This window comes from Pseudoliparis swirei, chromosome 10, assembly GCF_029220125.1.
Source record: "Pseudoliparis swirei isolate HS2019 ecotype Mariana Trench chromosome 10, NWPU_hadal_v1, whole genome shotgun sequence".
Classification (NCBI taxonomy): domain Eukaryota; kingdom Metazoa; phylum Chordata; class Actinopteri; order Perciformes; family Liparidae; genus Pseudoliparis; species Pseudoliparis swirei.
Window position 1 is genome coordinate 15,298,903 of NC_079397.1, and position 21,121 is coordinate 15,320,023.

Genomic DNA, 21,121 nt, shown 5'->3' on the forward strand with positions numbered 1-21,121 from the left:
TGTATGTTGGTGCGTGTCAGATGGAGATGGCGGTGGCTCCTCTGTGCAGGAGAGTGTCTGATTTGGGGAAACCGTACAGGATGCTACGCTCCTTCAGGTGTGTACACGTGTGATCATTCAACACTCGTCACAATCATTTGTCTTTGACAAACGAATGAAAAATCAAAGTTGAACAAAAAATACAGGATCAATTACAAAAAGCAAGCTCTACATAACATCTGACTTGCTCACTTCTAGAGCAGGGGTCACCAACCTGTCACTCACTATCAACTCGTCCATATAAATTCAGTTTTTAATTCAATTAATTTTCACAAATTACCAAATCTGCCTCAGAGTGCTTTACAATCTGTACACACAGACATCCCTGACCTTTGACCTCACATGGGATCAGGAAAAACTCCCAAACAACTCTTCAGGGGGAAAAAGTGAAGAAACCTTCAGGAAGAGCAACAGAGGAGGATCCCTCTCCAGGATGGACAGAACAATAGATGTCATGTGACCAGAAGGAATCATTACACACAAATTAAAACACAGTAACAACACAATCAATGAATATGACAGAGTGTATGAAGAGTTGGTAGTCGGCATATTCCACCATCCAGACCTCCAGGATCCATCAGGCAGATGGAGGTAGAGAGGAGGAGTGGGCGGAGTCTCGACAGAATCATCACTTAATGGACTTTGTCCATTACTCTATTCCTACACAATATATATAATATAATATATTGTGTCTTTTGTGTTCTAGGCCGCTGCTGTTCCAGACCAGCGAGCTGATAGCCAGCAGTCCAGCTGTGGGTGACCTGATCCCCTATAGCACCCTGCTGCATTTCTTCCTAAACAGAGCACCATCTGAGCTCAAGTCACCTCACCAGGCCAGTACACACACACACACACACACACACACACACACACACACACACACACACACACACACACAATACAGATGAAAAATAGCCTCTTGGCTAACTCTGGCACATTTACTGAAATGTTTTTATTAATGTGCACTGTCCCTTATTAAATAAACCCAGTAAAAAAACACACACACAAAACACACCTGAATCCAGATGTAACCTGACCTTTGAACCCAGTCTTAACTTTCTAACTAGTTATTCCCCTGAGGACTGTGTGTGACTGCATCTCTCTAAATAAGTGTTCCCCACAGAGAGCGGAGTGGTCTATCGCCCGTTATTCCCAGTGGTTGGACGATCATCCCTCTGAGAGAGACAGGCTCACTCTTATCAGGTATCCTTCTTTTTAACGGCGTGCTCCTTTTTCAGTGTGCATGCGTGTCGTCATCTAAAAATGTATTTCTTATGACTTTAGAGGACTGTTGAGTTACAGCCATTTAAGTCCAGCATTGTGTTTGACTGTGGGTTTGAATTAAAATAAAAACCATATGCCTTCTTAAACGGCTTTAGAAGTTTACACACTATACAGAAAGTTTAATTAATACGGTTTTACCGACATCACCGGGAAAACCTCTCGCATCCAAAACCCACTCATGCAAAAGCAAATATCCCAGGATCATTGCTTGTTTGCCTCCAATGAGACTCGCTCATTTTATAAAGACCATAAGATCAGTAACATATATGTTATATCTTACAGATATATAGGTTATTCTTTATATGACCATATGGAGTGTGCTCCCTCAGTGTCAGAGATGATGAATCACCACGGCTCTAATTCAGTTTATTAGAATATACACTTTTATTAATCCCCAAGGGGAAATTAGTTCTCTGCATTTAACCCATCCTTAGTTATTAAGGAGCAGTGGGCTGCGGTGAAGCGCCTGGAAGCAACTGGGGTTCAGTGCCTTGCTCAAGGACACCAACTAATGGGGAGAGCGGGGATCGAACCCACAACCCTGCGGTTGCAGGACGGCCCTCTTACCCCACTGAGCTAAAGCCGCCCCACTAAATTATATTTTTGAGTCATCATTGCAAGTGCAAAAAATGAAAGTATTTTAATCCCAGTAATGCATTCCAGAACATATATGTGTGTGTATATATATATATATGTATGTATATATATGTATATATAATATGTGTATATATATAATATATATATGTATATATACGTATATGGAAATACAACATCACACGTCTTTTAACATTCCATGAAGAAATATTTTTATATTATTTTTTCCCTTGACAGTCCAGACATCCATCATTCACAGTGACCTCTGATCATGTGACCTGTGGTCAGAAACATTCCAATGACAAACATGTGTTCTCTGTTGTCCTTCAAGGGGCGCTCTGGAGGCGTATGTGCAGTCAGTGAGGGCTCGCCAGGGGAAGGAGTTTGCTCCCATCTATCCCATAATGCTCCAGCTGTTACAGAGAGCCACCAGCAGCTTACAGGAGGTCAGAGGCTGAGGAGGAAGTGTGGATGGAAGTCATTATGCGGCTAAAAAGTGATCCATCATACTATTATGTTTGCCACATTTACTGGATTTATCTTTGAAGGACCTAAACTGAATATCTTATTTTTATTACGGTGCCACATAAATTGATTTGTTTCTTCTTCCAGCGCTGTCATTTACATTTTCAAATTCTTTGAAAGGATATGCCATGTGGCACCATGATGGATCTTCTTTTTTTGGAATGTACCACAAAATAAAAGGAAGATTAACAATCTGGTTAATCCGTTTCCCTGTTGTTATGATCACTGTGGAAAGCTGAATACTCTGAAGTGTTGCTGTTCATATGAGGAAGGGCTTTGTGTGAATATGGAATGTAGTTACGCCAAGTTCACTCCTGAGAATAAACAAGGAAATGTTGTTTGTATGCCTTTTTTATTCGTCTAGGACAAAGATTTGTACAAGAAGCAGCGGTTTGGATCTCACAGACAGTCTGCCATGAGCAGGTATTCATATGGGCCATTTCCATTGGTTGGGAGGAGGCTCTTCTATCAGGGGCTCCCATGGTTTCCACTCTGCCATCTTCCTAGACAGAGTCAGCTCACACTCCGCCTGCACACGGGACACACACACACACATACACACATTAAATTAAACCTTCAATAGCAGCCAAGTCAGATATACTGCTTTCAGTTTGGTGAATTGAGATGAGCTTCCTGGTACAAAGAGCTGCTACTAGTGACCAAGTTCTAGGAATTTCCCCTTGAAGTTAAGACTTGGTAACGATAAACAATATTCAGAAAATAAAGCAAAGAGTCCAACATGACCAGAATTCTAAAACATGAATTCACTGGCCAACATTGACGGAGAGGAGACTAAACAAGTGGTGTCAATAACCCGTTGTATAATCCCCTGCACACAAATTTCTCTAAAATCTGAATATATCGTGGCTTTTTTGGGTGACATCACTTCACACCTGAATTTGAAGCTGCAGGATAATTCAGTTCACTTTCCTAAGTTACTTTTTAAAATATTTTTTAAAGCTCTGTAATAAATAAATGTTATTTTCTCATTTAGACCTTTCTCATGTATTTGTAATTCATCCAGTTCAAATTTGAAATCTGACATTGTTGAGATATTTAACTTTAATTGATTTGACTACATACAACTGTTGGCTACTTCGATGATATGGGACTAAATCATAGAACAACTTACACATTACGGTGATGTTCTGGACCTTTGTTCATATTCATCAAAAGCTAATAAATGGCAGCACGTTATGAAAATAAAGTGAAACAAAGACTGTAAACTGTCTAGAGCCGGAGGTCAGTGTACCAAAAATATTAATGGGAATCACTGACTGCCCCGCTGCCAGAGGACAAACGATCCTTCAAAATAAGAAACCCAATTGGCAAGCATCTCTAAAGCAGCACCACAGAAGACGAGGCGCACACACGGTTGTAAAATACAAGAAATACAAGTACAACACAGACTGATCGGCACTTCTAAATTTCAACATCAACTGACAAAATAAAAAAAATGGGCTTAAATGATAACTAGAATTTACTTTTTAATGTGCATCATGAAGAAATGAAATGAGACCGTACCTGAAGAATCACTTCTTCAATCTGCCCACCATTTAACTTCTTCTCCAACTTCTCAACATCGGCCTCCTGTGAAACACACACACACACTTTGATCATACACACACACGTTCACCACTAAGGGCTGATCCAAACCTAAAGCCTGGATGAGACTCAGAGTCCTTTACACTAAAAGCATTCTGAATATTCACAACGCTTTTGTTGTAAACGCAGCCTAAGAGAGAATTTGTTTGTATCCGTTGAAGAAGAACACACCTTGCAGGTGTCGCCGTTTCACGCCATCTCAAACACTCCGGCCGTGTGTGAAGCGACGGCATCTGAGAGCCGGACCGACTCGCTCACTCACCGCTTTGACGTGGTCGAACCTCTCGCTGATCAGCTGCTCCGTGTACTTCCTGTAGGCGGCGTCCCGCGGCATGCCCTCCAGCGACGCCAAGATCTTGGAGTACAGAATACTCAGATGCTGAGAAGAAGACCAGAGCAGATCCCGTGTTTACCAGCGATGGCTGAGGAGGCGTGAAGTATCGTGTGGCTTCATGTGATCACATGGTCCACCATCACCAATAAAACCGCAGTGACGACGCTCACCTCGTGCGGACTGTGGGACACCGCCAGGCCCACCAGGCCGGTCGTCTGGAAGAGACCAGCAGGAGAGAAATTAGTCACTTTAGCTTGTTCGGACCAACAATGTGCTATATCGACAGGATTTATGGCTCCAGGGAAATTAAATAAATCATTGAAAATAATTAGTTTTAAGTAGCACATAACAACACTGCTGTTAACACATGCTGAGCTTATTGTGACTTGTGTGAAAACAATCAGTTTGATCTCAAGTGGTATCCTTTAAAAAAAATGTAGTTCAAAAAGCTCCGTTTTTTAAGTATTTATTTGTTGACTGAAAATCTAAAGCATAAGACAAGAAAATCATCCGGCCTGCCGTGTTATTTTTAATAGCTAATGATTGGCTGCATTTAGGAACTCCGGTGTTACGGTTTAAGAAGCGACCGTGTTAACTGGCGACTGTGAACCTAACGCGTAAATTGTTGTAGTTAGACAGGTTATGAAAATAGGAAGAAAACACGTAGCTATACCCCGTGAATGCCGCATTGTTTAATTTGTATAGTATATATTATTATGTACAGGGTGCGACGCGGCATTCACGAGGACAGCTATACGTGTCCTCTATCCTATTTTTCTAACGGCCGTCGTAACCACGACAACGGAGGTATTCGGCTGAAAAGTCGCCAGTTAACACGGTCGCCTGTTAAACCGTAACACCGGCTCTCTCTCGGGAACAACTCACGTTAGTTCGGGACCTTAGGACTTGTACAATTTATAATATAAAGTAGATTTATATTAAACTATAAAGTAGATTTATATTATAACCGTTATTGTTCATTTGAAACAGTGTCTGGTCACGGTAGTCGCTGTATTTATTCCTTGTTTACAGGATGCAGTCGGGAGCTACCGTATCAATGTGACCCGAAAACAAGCTGACAGCAGCTAGCCTAGTTAGCTCACCTAGCGAGTTAACGGAAACACCCCTGCAGCCTGTGCGCGTGCCTCAGCCCCGTGAGTCCACCGACGGTAAAACAACAGTGACTTCGTTCGTAAGTAACTTTTTAGTGCGCTTCTTTCAAGGATTAACATGACCTCTACTCTTACCTTTTTCAGCAGCCCGGCCATTGCTTTCTGCGGTCAGGACGATTTCCGGCCACTGATTATGACGTCAGCGATTTTTGTGCTGGGAATCGAGCGACAGTAGAGAACCTAAAGGTGCGTTCACACCAAAAGCGATGCGGTTTTTTACATTTTAAACTAGAACGGGCACTCGGTAGAGCGCATAGCTTCGCATATCACAAGATTGGGTATTGAATTATGAACATGTTGGCATTAGTTGCATGCCAATTGGATAAAAATTGACCGCGCTATGGAAAAAATAAGATGCTGACCTGTTCCTGACGTTGACCTTGACCCGATCGATCCAAAAATCTAATCAAATAGTCCCCGGATAATAACCAATCATCCCACCAAATTGTATGCGATTCGGTTTAATACTTTTTGACTTATGCGAATAACACGCAAACACGCATACAAATAAATACACGGCGATCAAAACATAACCTTCCGCATTTTCAATGCGAAGGTAATTAACAAGTGATGACATCAATCAGCGTGTTGCTGATGGAGATCCACAGAGTGCAATGCAGCAGCTCCATGAAGACGCAGAGTACTTTTTTTCAATTCTTTCAATAAAACAGAATAAACAGGAAACGCTAAACTAATCTATCTGGATGGAAACTCGGATAAGAGTTCTATTGTACCCTTCCATAGAAATACAATTATCCCTAGCTCAATGAAAAGAGGCTTGATTATATAAAAATAAATGAATTAACCGTTGCAATATAAATATAAATTAAAGCTGCAAGCAGCGATGAACGGGTCCTCTTCCTGCTTCGCACGTCGGGGGTGCTGGCCGGACGCCGGCCCCCTCGGCCGAGAGCGCATGCACGGCGTTCGGGCGTTTGACCGTTCGTCACGCGACACTGATTTTACTTTGCTAGTCGGTGGCGCTTTGACTCTGAGTGAAAAAAGGCTTGTTGATATCCTCAGGCCTTGAATTCTACGAAGCATGAGAAGTTTGGAGCAGATTTGAGCGAGTCCAGGGTTGCCAGCAGGGGGCGCTGTGACAATTTGAACATATACATGCATCATGTGTATCCATGTGAAGTCTAGACCTTGTCATGTAAATTACATGTGAATGTGATTCAACGTGTCGCTACGAGCTCCACAGGGAAGCATCATCAAGGTCTTAGGTCTATTCTGGTATATTTTGAGAGCGATCTGAATAATCTGCGAGGAGCAGTGTATAAAAGTAAAAAACATGTAACTTCCTAGTGCCACTAGTTGGCGCTAAGTCCAGAAAAAAATTAGCATATGGATGTCTTCAGGGTCATTATGTCATGATGTATGAGAAATATGGAGCAGATTCCATTATGTATGGCTGAGTTACAACAACGTCAATTTTCATGGCGTCCAGAAAAAAAAATTAGCATATGGATGTCTTCAGGGTCATTATGTCATGATGTATGAGAAATATGGAGCAGATTCCATTATGTATGGCTGAGTTACAACTACGTCAATTTTCATGGCGAATGGCGTTTCTTTGCCGGTCCGGCAAACGCACATAGTTTAATATTTTTGAAATCTTTCAAAGATTTTTCAAGACAAAGGTCTCAAGACCATACTGGCCAAGTTTTGAATGAATCGGGTGTAAGCTCTAGGAGGAGTTAACTGTTTTACAACCCCTAAAAACATGAAAAAAGGCCAAAAAGGCATATTTTGAGGGATTGATTATAGCGCCCCCTAATGTTCAAACGTTATGAAAAATGTAAGGTAGGTTAAAGGTGTCCTTGTGGACATAGGCTACCAATTTGGTGAGGATAGTCCAAGTGATTTGGAAGTTAGGTGTCTTTACAAATAAGGCCACACCCCTTGGATGTTCATTGGTCCATATCTTCTGAACGCAATGACATATTAACTATCTTTCGAAGATTTATGATGGCATTGAATCAATAATGAACCACAACAAGTTGTGTATGATTCGGACGAAGCGTTTAGGAGAAGTTGGAAAAAAGTTTTTAAAGAAATTCAAAATGGCGGAAAATCTAAGTAGGCGGAGCTTAGGGGTCTGAGAGGCTTTTTTGTAGAGCTGGTCAATTCTGACCTCTGGACCAAATCTCAAGTCAATCGGTCATCGGGGGAAGAAAACTACTAAAGAAAGTTTGTAGGGGGCGCTATAGAGCCATTTCTTTATGTACTAATACAAAAACTCAATAATATGAAAATTTTCACCAGTCTGCTTCTGCATGTGGAATTTAAGTCTGCTGGGGCGTACGGGGTGCGGACAGTCGACGTTTCTTGCGGACCGAGAATAATAATAATCCTTTGAAAAACAATAGGTTCCTCTACGACGAAGTCGACGAGGACCCTAATGACTCCCTCTGATGGGTAGAGTTAGGATCAAACTTTTTCTGTATTTTTGTTTACTAATTTTCTCCCACCCATGTTTGAACAGACTACCTGTAATACTACATGCAGCAGTCTAGTGGTAACCACACGTTTCTTATGGAAGAAGAGTGGGGGACATGTTATGTAATGTGTTCCTACAATGTGTGTTTTTGATTCATGTCCTTTGTAAATAAAAATACAGCTGGCAGGTAAAGACTTCAGACTGAGAGGAGGTTGGAAAAAAAGTTTAATGACATCAAACCAAGCAATGCCAGCTATATGCACATAACCAATATTATCACTTTATTTTAAATGTTTGGCAGAAAAAAAAGACATCTATCTTCAGAAGAGTAAAAATGAAAAGTATAAAAATATATTACAAATCTCAAGTATTTACAAAGACAGCTTCTCTCTACATGTGTCTAGTTACACGTCTGTCAGTTAGCTTTCAGTCTAGTTGCATTACCTAAAACAGTCAACATCTTCTCCTACACGCCTTCTGCAAACTCAGCACCTAATGCAGAAAACCCTGGTGGACGCCGACGGACACGGCAAAGAAGTCGCTGAACTCTCAGCGTCCTCTGGGAGAGAAGATATGGAGACGAAGAGGAGACGATTTCCTCCTCGTTGTCAGCTTAGCAGGAAGTGACAGTGGAGTTCCTCCGGAGGTGGTTAGAAGAACATCCTACGGCAGAAAAGAGGGTTAGAGATTTCTCTTGTGTGTGTTGTTACCCACATCCAGGAGTCACACACACACACACCTGTAGATGCTGGGGTCCAGGAGCACAGCTGTGTCTGTGGGTAGCTTGGACAGATGAACCACCTGGGTCTTCTGCTGCAGTCGGTCGCTCTCGTTCACCCACACATCTGGCAGTCTGACCCGAGGAGAGAAGTACCGTTACAGGGTTCTTACACATGTTGACCAATGGATTTCCAGGACTTTAAACCAAATTTCCATGACCAAACTGAAATATCGGTATAAACATGAACATTTTTGAAAATTGTGCGTATTGAGAGCGTATGCTGGCTTATTTTTTTAGCGTCTTTCTTTAAAAAAACGTATTAATTATTTCAAACTCGGCGTAAATGAACATGTGATTATAACAATATCCATGACTTTTCCCAAACTTTTATGATTTAAGTTTTTTCCATGACTTTTCCAGGCCTGGAAATGACCATTTTAAAATTCCATGACTTTTCCAGGTTTTCCATGACCGTACGAACCCTGCTTTACCCTCACTGTACATTTACACTCACTGGATCCGAGCTCACAGCTGGAATGCATTTCCCCTCACGGCAACATGTGATGTTTTCCTTTCAGTGTGACCGTGAAAAGCTTGATTGTCACATGATTTCCTCTCGAGTTACAATGCCAAACACCTTTGACTTGAGGAACAGCCAAAGTGACACACTTGATCATTTTATATAATTGTCAATACACCAAATATTCTCCATGTATAACTTGGAATTTCAATTAAATTCAGGAAATAGCTCAATATCAGACTTTACAAGCTGTACATCCCTGTCCCAGGGCACAGATGGCTGATTAGCATCACATTGTGGTACGCATCAGAAGATTGAAATAATGAGTGCATAATGTACATACAGCACACCTGCAGACACATGCAAGGCTACAGGGGTTCAGTTGATGGAGCATCAAGGACTTTATACACTCTAAAAACAGGGTCGTAGTGCCATTTAGCCTCAGAAGAAAAACACACAAAATAAATAAATTATTATGGGCCCAAAATTATTAAATAAATAAAAGTTTAACCCTCCTGTTACCTTCAAATTTACTAACATATTTTACCCTTGGGGTCAATTTGACCCCAGCAATTAAAACCTCCAGAAAATTATTAGAATTAATATTGTTTACCAAGTTTAAGTGTCACTTTATGTTTGTTTGTTGCCGACCTAAATAGCCCTTAAAATAAATAAAAAAGTTGATATTTCTTATATGTTTTACACAGTGAAAAACAGCCTGGGGTCAAATTTACAAATTTATAAGTTGTGTACAGGACATTGAAAACATATCGTCATGTGAATTTTAGGTTTTCCCAGTTATCCCCAATAAATTAGGAAAAGCCATGAAATATGAAGCAAAAAAAATGATGTCAATAATTTTTTTAGAGACGTTAAACATTGAATGGCATCAAATTGACCCCAAAGGTGACAGGAGGGTTAAACTTGTCATTCCTTTGTGTCCAAGATCATTTCAGCAGTTGGAATTGATTTGACCAATACTTCGATGTTATTTTGTATTTACTGCTCAAAGAGGTTGAGGGGAGCAGAGCAGAAGGATGAAGTGAAGACAGAGTGATGATGACGAGCAGGACTTACATGTCTTCTGGTGCCCAGTGTAACAAGACCTTCACTTTCCCAGAGTCCTCTTTCCTTCTGGCTATTACCTAAACATACACAACACACAGGCATGAGATGCTGCTCTGCTGCAGAATGACATGAATTATGTGTGTGTGTGTGTGTGTGCCCACCGTGCTGTGGAAGACCACGCTGTGTCCGTTGCCCAGGCTCTCGATATGTGTTGCCAGGTTGAGGCAGATGGCTCGATGGCGGATGGCGTCCATAGTCTGAGCATCAAAGAAGTCGTGAGGTCGGGCTGGAGACAAAGAAATATTTTGAACTTAAAAAAGAAGAATGAGCTACATAAAAAAAAAGAAAGAAGAGCAGACCTAAAAAACAAGGCCAAATGTTGTCATCTCTTTTCCAATTTAAAATAGCAGCACTAGCGCCAGAATCCCCTGAAACTAGCAAGCAGCCGCCCTCCTGTCAAAGCCACCCCCCCAAAATGAACATAAACAACGTAAACAACCCACATGTCTACACGACTTATGGCAGACTGGTGAAGAGCAATGAGGGCGCCGCCAAGTCTTAGTCGTCCATTACACAAAACGCACATTCCCAAACATGAGGCGCGTCGGCACATCATTCAACATGCTAAAGAAGAATATCGCCCACAATGTAGAAATATTAAATAGATAAAGAAATAACTAAAGAAATGACCTTCCACGGCTCGAAGTGTGTGTTTGAAGGGAATTGTGCGTGACAATCTATTTGTATTGATTTTTTAATCAAATGCAATATATTCTTTGATGATCAAAACAGATTATTAATGGAGTGGTGGATGGTCGTCAAATGGCTCTCACTGTCTGAATCTACCTGATAAAAAAGTCAAAATGCCCCAAAAAAGTAGTATATACAGGGAGGTCATCTCCATACTAAATACAACTGGTTATAAATGTCACCCAGCAACAGATGCCGGATGGATGGATGGATGGATGGATGCTCCGATGATGATCAGTGCATCCATCCATCCCATCAGGAGGAACAGAGCAGTTATTCTGCATTCTCGATTTGAGAACTGAGCCAGAGAATGAAGCGTCTCAGTGTTCTGATCCCACACGAGAGAAGGCGAAAGGAAAGCGACACGGGGACAGAAGCTAGAATCCCCGCCTGCTGGTTATATATATATATATATATATATGCCCCCACTAACCAGTCACGTTGTATTTTACAGCATTTTAGTCTATTAGATGTGTGTGAGATCGTCAATAAGGATACACGTTTATTACAAATTAGGAGTCAAATACTCAGGGGTCAGATTTGGGGTGGTGTGTACATACTTACAAGTAAAAGATAATTAAGGGGGTGCCGGGGTTGTTTTTTGTTTTTGTTTTTGATTGTTGAGGAGGGGGGAGGGTATGTGTGTGTATGTGTGTGTGTGTGTATGTATATATATGTGTGTGTGTATGGGTGTAGGGGTATGCATATGTGTGTATATATATATATGTTTATGTCTGACATTTTTGTACTTGTTTTATGTTTATATCACTAAACAAATACAAAAATTGAAGTGACAAAAAAATAAATAAGTATACAAGTTCTTCAGTTATGACCACACGTTTTTTTTCGTGAATTTCGACCACCAAAATCTAAATCAGTTCATACCGAGTGCAGCTGGACGTTTGAGGACATACTCTTCAGGACTTTCTGAGAAATCACATTCAAAAACCAGAAAGCATCAATAAAAATGGAACAGCGTGAACATGTCAAAAGGTGTGTGTTGGTGTGTGTGCTGGACATACGGAGGGAGCGTCTGTGTTTGTTCTTCAGTTTCCTCCTCTTGTTGAGGCCAGCCTTGGACGGAGACTCCTCCTTCATTTTGCCCTGATTGGACACTTTGGAGGAACCCTGGGAGCTGAAGTGAGTGGGCACGTGACGGGCCAGCCCCCCCTGGGAGGCAAATGTGGCGTTGCAGCCTCCGACCACACACTGCGAGATTCACACGATTCACAAGGGTCAGCTGAAAGGTCAAAGTGAGGCGACCCGGACGGTATTCTCTGAGGCGTCACCTTGAACGGCTTGTCTCCGCTGTGGGTCAGCATGTGCCTCTGCAGCCAGCTCTGGCTGGTGGACGGCGTGTTGTACACCTTGCAGCCCTTCCACAGACACACAAACACCTGTGTGACAGACAAGCGCACACACCGATAACCAATCGACACCCAGACGGAGCAGCAGGGGTGTGATTACCGGAGAACAAAAGGCCTCTTAAAGTACCGTCAGCTGACTTTCTCCTCCTCTGATGTGACAGGAGGTGTTCAGATTGTAAAGCCCTTTAGAGGCCAATTTGTGATTGTTGTGATTCCCGGGGAAAAGGCACGCTTTGACAAACCAAACAATCGGGAGGTGAGTGATTGTCAAACTGGGTCTAATGAAGAGCTTTGTTGTCCGATAGAAACGCCCTTTTCATTCATGGATTAGAGCTCACCCAATCAGAAGTCCAGTTAATAGAAAACACAAAGAACAACGTGTCATTCCCTTCGCATTGAAAATGTGGAAGGTTATGTTTTGATCGCCGTGTATTTATTTATTTATTTGTATGCGTGTTACTCGCAGAACACAAAAAGTATTAAACTGACTCGCATGAAATTTGGTGGGATGATTGATTATTATCCGGGGACCATTTGATTAGATTTTGGGATCGATCGGGTCAAAGGTCAAGGTCATGAAAAGGTCAAAATCTTCTTTTTACCATAGCGGTCAATTTGTATCCAATTGGCGTGCAACTAATGCCAAAATGTTCATAATTCAATGCCCAATCTTGTGATATGCGAAGGTATGCGCTCTACCGAGTGCCCGTTCTAGTTTTATTATGCGATGATCATGGAATCACGTCGTAGAGACAATCACAGAGGGCCCAGAGGGGACCGAACCACTTCCCGTTGTGGCCTCTAATCATCTTAACATGAAAACGGGGATTACATTGAGCCTTCCTTGATAAATCCCCGGGGAGCGACGCACACAGAGACCCGAGCGAGACACTGACCCCTCCTCTCTGGCCGTCCACATGCGTGGCCCTGATGTGTTCGGCCAGGTCGGGGCTGCTGGGGAACAGCAGCTGGCAGTGATCCCAGCAGCACGTGGAGCCCAGAGACTTGCTGCCGCCGCCGGCCGGCGCCGAGCCGCTCGACGGCGCCGCGCCGTGACCGTTGAGCATGGCCGGCGTGGAGCGGCCGCTGGACGCCGTGCTCTCCATGTCCATCAGAGTGCTGCCGATACTGAAGAGAACACACACACACATTACGACAAATTCCTGACAAAAATGAGCACTTGCCGTCACATAAAGGACGGTACAGATCCTGAATAATCACACGATGGTACACAACGTGATGACAGACGGATGCAGCTCAGAGGGTCGACTCTGAGGATGTGACTGAACTCAAAACTGGAGAGAGAAACTTGACACACCCTGTGCAGCCATTACCTAGAGGGCGGATGAAGTACCCATGACAGGGTTCTTACACATGTTGACCGATGGATTTCCAGGACTTTTTCCAGGACTTTAAACCAAACGTCCATGACCAAACTGAAATCTCGGTATAAACATGAAAAATCTAGAAAATGTTGCGTATTGAGAGCGGACCTGAGAAGCGCTGTACAAGTCCAGGTCCATTCATGGAGAGTGAATTTGAAGTTATTTTTTCCCAATAATTCAACCATTCAATTTACTTTGTGCACAAGAATTATTTTTGATAAAAAGTATTCTTCGACAACATATATCAGGGTTCTGATCGATGCATTTCCAGGACTTTAAACCAGATTTCCATGACCAAACTGAAATCTCGGTATAAACATGAAAAATGTAGAACATTTTGCGTATTGAGAGCGTACGCCGGCTTATATTTTGAGCGTCTTTCTTTAAAAAACATTAATTATTTCAAACTCGGTGTAAATGAACACGTGATTATAACAAATTTCCATGACTTTTCCAAAACTTTGATGATTTAAGTTTTTTCCATGACTTTTCCAGGCCTGAAAATGACCATTTTAAAATTCCATGACTTTTCCAGGTTTTCCATGACCGTACCAACCCTGCCATGGTCACTTTCAGGGTCCTGGTACTAGTAACTGCCTCATCATTTGGAACCAATACCCATCCTTTTGGTGTGGGAGACACAAAGAAAAAGAGGCTTTGTGCAAGTAGCTCACTGGGCAAGTGGGGAAAAAAACCATTAAGGTTGAACCGTGTACTGCCGGGTTAGGGTTACTGAGCTGAACCGATGGGAAGCCAGCTGACCATCTGCTCTGATCCCTGTGCTTACTGCTCTCTGTGTGTTATGCTGACATGACCTCAAGCAACACAAACATAAAACATCTTCACCCCAGATGCATTCACGAGCTCTTCTGGAGCCGTCGGCTGCTTCTCACTTTCTTCCATCGGTGGGTGGCGTGTGCTCAGCAAACAAACAGCATTTAAAGATTTATTCCACCTCCACCCACAGACGTGACGCGGTTCAACCGAAAAGGAAACGCCTGATACGGCAGTCGATTTGTCCCACGCAGCTTTTCTCTACAACACCAAATGAGCTGTGCTTGTAAATCTGCATTCGTCCAGAAGATCCGAGTGGACGGCAGCCTGGTTTTGAGAGACGAATCACTCCGACAACTGACATCACAGCTGCCTGAATGACGCCGTGTTCACACGACGGGCAACGCAAGGGGACCGCTCCGCCTGCCACGTCGTCTCGGTTCAAGTGCAGCACTGGGGGGATTGCTTAGCCGCACTCGTCTCCTGACGAAACAGAACAGGGTGCAGGGGAAACATCCGTCGGGCCCCTCACAGCTGCACTTTTCAGACGTCCCGTTTGTCGTTTCATGTCACCGGCGACCATTGAAAAGGGCGTGTAGCCTTTTTACTGTGCACTATAAAATAAATATGAATCCACAAGAAGGTTAAGAGTTCAATTCCCTGAAGTCAAAGTGAAAATGGGTTTATGAGCTTCCTCATACTGACTAATAAGCAGCCTGAGGGTAGCACAGTACAGGTTTCACAAGTGGTAATGTCGTCATGATGGTATTTACTGAGCGAGGTGAGATATCTGGCCACGGTTCAGAATGTAACCAGTTTCATAACGACTCGGAATTATTTGCAGTTTCAATCTGCCAGAGAACTCAAGGCGAAGTTCACATTCTAGAGAACGGTCCTTGACACTGCCTTTGAGGAATTGTGCGATTCACGCTCGAAATCCTTGATTATTATTAACAATATACTATTTTACTGTCAAAATAGCCGTGAGCTGTAGCTAACCTCTAACCACTCAGACAAGCATCGATTGTTCCGCCTGGTGTTACAGTTGGTGCTGATCATAAAATATATTTGGAAAAGTGATATTTGTTGTGAAGGATTGCTGTTAATTAATGTTTGGACAACCACAAAGAAAATTATGAAGCATCTGACTGCTGATGGAAACTAGTCACAATTAGATCTGATTGTTTTAACACAACATTTATACTATTGTGCCAATTACTTTATCAACTAACGTGGATTATCAGGCTATCACACCGATCTGTTGTTGGTGTTATTGAATGTATTGCTGCTTGGTACCACATGGGAGAGGTATGGGGGGGGGGGGGGGGGGGAGCGTGGACTTCAACCACTTATAGCGAACGTCCCCAAACCTTCAGCTGTTTTCAGCAGAACCGACGACTGTTTTATTCCGGGAAACAATGAACCCTGCTATTAAAATGTGCATAAGCGAACAGGTTAACTTAGCATCGCGGCGTGACCTCACGTAACCTCTTGGTTTTCTCGAAAGCAGGCCTCTCCACACGGCGTGCACAGAACAGACCTGTCCTCTGAATCCATCCGGCTGAGCGGCTCTCCGTCGGACGCGGTCAGCTCCGCGCCGGCGTGGCTCTTGGCGCCGCGCTCGGCTTTCTCCGCCGGCTTCGCGTCGTCGGCGGGCGGGGAGGAGAACGCGCTCTCTCCCTCTCTTTGTTCTTGTTTCAGCACCCGCGAGGAGCCCTCTCGTGCGGCGGCGGAATCAGTGCTACTCGCCGAACTCCCCCGTGCGGGACTTTCCCCCGGTTCTGAGAGTTTACCGTCGGGTTCCCCTTCGTCGTTGCCCATCTTTTCGGTCGGTACCGCGCTCTCTTCGCCGTCTTCTGGAGCAGGAGACGGGCCGTCGACATCCTCCCCAGCCGCGCCGCGGCCACTGTTCACGTCCATTCCTCCTCTGTGCTCGCTGTTGTCGCCCGGTTCCTGTTTGGGGTCCGGCACGGCCTGTCCCTCTTTGCCGGTTTCTGCTGTTTCCCCGGTTCCATTTTTATCCGACGTCGCCTGAGAATCTTGTTCGGCCCCGTCGCTCGTTATTTGAGCCATTTTCGAACAGTGTAGAAAGCTATTTTTGGGACGTTCCACTCGAAAGTTGCCTCGGGCTGCCGTTCTTCCTCCACTCACTCTCCGTTTCAAGCGTAAAACTCAGCAGGGGGTTTACATGACGTCCGGGCTCCGCAAGGCCAAAGCTTTTTTATTGAAAAGATGTCTCACTCTGTCGCTAAACAATGCATCCATCAAGAATGTGTTCATAAAGTTGAAGAAATTACTTATCTGTACAGAAGTGCGTGTACATTTATTCAATATATCAACATGTCTTATCTGCGCTATATTTGATGTCTGTTAAATATAGCACGCCAAAGAGAAGCGGACTGAAAACATTTTTTTTAAACGAGTGAGTCATTTTTGTAAGTATAGACGATCTTCGGCATTGTGGCCTCTCAGCTCCACGTGTTCCTACAAACATAAAAATGATCCAACTCAAAAAGTGCTGAAAAGGCACGTTTTTATCTCAGCAAGGTGAATATTCCTTCAGCACCGCCACTCTTTTGAGACAGTTTTAGCTTTCATGGCTGAACCACCGTTCTTGACTTAAAATACGGCTCCACTCTGAACCGTGCAGATCTTAGTGGCCGACTTGTTGCATTGAAATAAAGGCCTTCTTCTATAACGCCTGTGCTAACGTTGCTCTCTCTTCGAATGTCACTGTTGTTTATTGAGGGTCGTCCACTAATCGCAAGATTGGCGGTTTCTTTTCTGGCTCCTCTTTCAATATCGAAGTGTCCTTGTCAAAATACGTTGTGTTTGAGGTGTGTGGATGCGTGACTACTAAATTGTGTGGAGGACTAGAAAGGGTGGTGCACAATGAAATGAGATACATATGAAAAACAGGAAAAAACAGGATTGCATTTTATTAAATGATATTTATATTCCATTTAATTGTGCACCACCATTTCTAGTCTTCTGACCATTATATATATATATATATATATATATATATATATATATATATATATAACAGGACATATATATGTGTGTGTATATATATATATATATATATAAACAGGATATATATATATAAAACAGGACATATATATGTGTGTATAAATAAATATATATATAAATAAAACAGGACATATATATATATATTTTTACAACAAGTACATAACATGTTGGATAGTTTTGCTAGATGAATATATTTCTTTCTATTATGTATGATGTTATGGTCTTACTTTTCTACTTTGTCTACCTCTTTCAATGAAACCTGTGATACAATATAACTTGTGTTTAATTTGTACATTGACATGCTTGAACTATATGACATGATGTAGCATGTCAATGTAAAATTTTTTTTTTTAAAGACCTGCAAAGCAAAAGATTGGCAGACAAAATATAAACAAACAGACATATTTTAAGAACATCAATATTTATTTCACATGATATAAAACAGATGGGCTATGAACCTTTTGCATATTGACCCTAATAATATTAATACCTCTTATAGTTATTATTCACTCTTCTTCTTCTTTTTAGTGTGTACATAAATTATGTTATCTTGTTTTATTGTCATTTTATTTTGTAAAACATTTTATACATCTATTTTAAATTTATTTTATGTCCTGGAGCTCCATAGTCCAATTTATTGCTTCTTACATGTGCTATTCTCCAATTCTTCACCACCTATGACAGAATCAAATGCAAAATATCTGATCTGTGCCACGTCCCATATCTTTGAAGTAATGAAAGAGAAAAACAATAAGAGACAGAACTGAAAAAAGCAGACGTTCACATCTTGAATGTGTCATCAGCAGACTTCAGGAGATTCAGACAGCCTTCTAAGCATTAATAAGCACAACTTCTGCTAAATACTTATTTTCTATCCAAAAGAATCAGCAACATGAAGTGGCACCTTGTTGTAAAAGTAAAAATCTCCGTTATGTTCATATATGTACTTTTTATATATTTATATATCCAATGAAGGACAATATGTTATGTTGCAGGTGCAAAACAAAAATATATCCTGATAAGGGACTCTCAAATGACAAAAATAATCAAAATCAGAGCATCTGTGGTCACTTTGGGGTTAAAGTAAAGCACTGCGTGTGTGTTGAGATGTGGTGCTTCGCCCTTCAAGCTGTACACTCACCTCCAACAACTCAGAAACAATACAAATATCCCCTCCTCCAGATCAGCACAATAGTCTAAGAATTATTATGTGAAGACGACTTTAATACTTAGCAAGGTGTCAAATGTTTTGTATGTGTGTGTGTGGTTGGCAACACAAATCCATGGAGCTATATTCCCCCCAAAATGAGTCGTACATACAGTCACGATTGTGATTGTGTATCTTTATAGCAAACCGACAACACAAGAAGGAAAAAAAAAAGTTGAAAACTAACACTTTATTTTGTGAAAGTGTTATCTCTATTTGTACAATTAATCGTGCCACGACTGAAATGCAGCTTTGTGGCGAGGCCTGTGGTGTGAATTTGCTCCAGAAAGAAATGGATGCGCAACAGACGTATGTATCCCTCAGTTCAGTCAAATCGTTTCAGCTGACGGGATGATCGATTCTTTTTTCTTCTCTGCCCAGAATAGATACAAACCTTTTACCTTTGGATGAAATACGGTGCGCGTGCGTCCCAGTCACTTTTGACCCAAATCATCCAAACACAGAGGAGGAAAGGCGGGGCAAATACCACTAAAGTATGTTTTTGGTTTTTGTGTACCGGGCTCATTCCAACTCTTCAACCAAGCAATGACACTGGCTCCCTGTAAAATCAAAAATCACATTTTAAATTATTCTCCTCACCTATAAAGCCTTGATTGGTGATGCACCATCATATCTTAAGGAGCTTGTAGTACCATATCTCCCCACTAGAGAGCTGCGCTCACTAAATGCGGGGCTACTTGTGGTCCCTAGAGTCTTAAAAAGTAGGATGGGAGCCAGAGCCTTCAGGTATCAAGCTCCTCTTTTAGGGAACCAGCTTCCACCTTCAGTCCTGGAGGCAGACACAGTCACCTCATCTAAGAGTAGACTTAATACTTTCCTCTTTATAGTCTTATAGTTCGGGCTGAATCAGGTTCACCTGGTCCAGACCAAGAGATGCTGCTATAGGCTGATAGGCTGCTGGGGGACGCTTAGGATACACTGAGCACCTCTCTCCTCTTTTCTCTCTACTTATTAAATAATTTGTATCTCTCCATTCACATTCACATTCACTAACTCTGCTTCCTCCCCGGAGTCTTTGTGACTTCACGTCTCATAGGGCCCATCGGACCTGGCTGGGTCTGGTGCCTCCTGCCATGGCCCTGCTGAAGCTCCGCCCACTCCTCCTCTCTACCTCCATCTGCCTGATGGATCATGGAGGTCTGGATCGTGGTCCATGACTACTACCAACTATTCATACACTCTGTCATATTCATGTTGTGTTGTAACTCTGTAATGATTCCTTCTGGTCACATGACATCTATTCCATCTGTCCATCCTGGAGAGGGATCCTCCTCTGTTGCTCTCCTGAAGGTTTCTTCCCTTTTTTCCCTGTGAAAGGGTTTTTTCTGTTTCTTGGGAGTTGTTCCTGATCCGATGTGAGGTCAAAGGTCAGGGATGTCTATGTGTACAGATTGTAAAGCCCTCTGAGGCAAATTTTTAATTTGTGATATTGGGCTATACAAAATAAACTGAATTGAAAATGTAAAATACTCAATATTATATATCTATACTCGATGTTTCCTCACCCACAACATCTTGTCTTCTCTTCCATACATTCTTCAGCCTTCCCTTCATCCAGAGCAAGTGCTCTACCTTGTGCTGACATTTTGACCTCAACCAGATGCAACCAAAGCCCTCAGTTGAAAAAAACGTCTTTGCTTCTGAAATGCTTCCAGCTGGACATTGTCAGAAGAGCCCTCCATCGCACTCCCTACCCGTCAAGTAGCTCTCGGTCTCAGAAAGATTGGCGACTTGAAAGATTAGAATGTTGACATCATTTTGTTTCATAGACATGTCGAACATTAGGACCTTGCATGAACCTGCGCATATGTACCTCCATAAATAAAGGTCGATCAGTCAGGACTGTCTTCCCGAATTCACATGAATCATTGGCACAACACTGTGATATTGCTCATCTGTATATCTATGCATATTTGAATGCATTCAATCACCAGGTATCATGTCTGTAAAGATTTGTGATCTTTTTAAAAAAGAAGTTGAGCTTTTCTAAGATTAAATAAACCAGTGCAACAGACTACTACCCATTTTCATGATTGTGGGGTTCAGTTGATACTTGAGTTCATCAACTCTTCCTTGGCCTTCCACTTGATGGACCTGGTTTGTTAATGCACGGCTGGAAACTGATTCGGAGAATAAGCATTTTCTGTGTGTTGCTTGTGTATATTTAATTGAAAACCCAATTATCATCTAAATGTTGTATGCCTTCCCTATTTCACAATCCTATTTTTATGCAGATATGTTTTGAGACGAATTTGACTCCATAGAATTGGTGTTTTTGT

The 21,121-nt window shown here is 42.2% G+C and overlaps 3 protein-coding genes and 1 long non-coding RNA gene across 5 annotated transcripts in view; 2 read left to right on the forward strand and 2 right to left on the reverse strand.

The window, feature by feature from the left end:
• Positions 1 to 2,779, forward strand: part of cog5 (component of oligomeric golgi complex 5) — a 26,031-nt gene extending 23,252 nt beyond the window's left edge. Inside the window, exons 19-22 of the mRNA XM_056424535.1 lie at positions 21 to 97; positions 746 to 872; positions 1,163 to 1,242; positions 2,249 to 2,779. Of these exons, the coding sequence (XP_056280510.1) occupies positions 21 to 97; positions 746 to 872; positions 1,163 to 1,242; positions 2,249 to 2,375 (411 nt within the window). The 3' untranslated portion in view covers positions 2,376 to 2,779. The remainder of the gene's footprint in view (positions 1 to 20; positions 98 to 745; positions 873 to 1,162; positions 1,243 to 2,248) is intronic.
• Positions 2,778 to 5,683, reverse strand: ndufa5 (NADH:ubiquinone oxidoreductase subunit A5). Its single transcript, XM_056424569.1, has 5 exons — positions 5,629 to 5,683; positions 4,552 to 4,596; positions 4,310 to 4,426; positions 3,967 to 4,032; positions 2,778 to 2,971 (listed from the first exon to the last, which is right to left on the reverse strand). Exons 1-5 carry the CDS (start codon positions 5,647 to 5,649, stop codon positions 2,870 to 2,872), a joined length of 351 nt encoding a protein of 116 aa, XP_056280544.1. The 5' UTR covers positions 5,650 to 5,683; the 3' UTR covers positions 2,778 to 2,869.
• LOC130200357 (uncharacterized) lies at positions 5,470 to 20,857 on the forward strand. Its single transcript, XR_008832996.1, has 3 exons — positions 5,470 to 5,550; positions 5,638 to 5,739; positions 20,385 to 20,857. It is a non-coding gene; the product is annotated as an uncharacterized LOC130200357 (long non-coding RNA).
• On the reverse strand, positions 8,204 to 17,512 carry aebp2 (AE binding protein 2). 2 transcript variants are annotated; one of them, XM_056424554.1, is made up of 9 exons: positions 16,122 to 17,512; positions 13,319 to 13,550; positions 12,345 to 12,452; positions 12,078 to 12,264; positions 11,941 to 11,982; positions 10,467 to 10,591; positions 10,315 to 10,382; positions 8,736 to 8,849; positions 8,204 to 8,659 (listed from the first exon to the last, which is right to left on the reverse strand). In XM_056424554.1, the coding sequence occupies exons 1-9, from the start codon at positions 16,652 to 16,654 to the stop codon at positions 8,647 to 8,649; spliced, it is 1,422 nt and encodes a 473-aa protein (XP_056280529.1). In that variant the 5' UTR covers positions 16,655 to 17,512; the 3' UTR covers positions 8,204 to 8,646. The 2 variants fall into 2 exon arrangements, with proteins under 2 accessions (XP_056280529.1, XP_056280530.1); XM_056424555.1 differs by lacking the exon at positions 11,941 to 11,982.
• Positions 20,858 to 21,121: the final 264 nt, after the last annotated feature.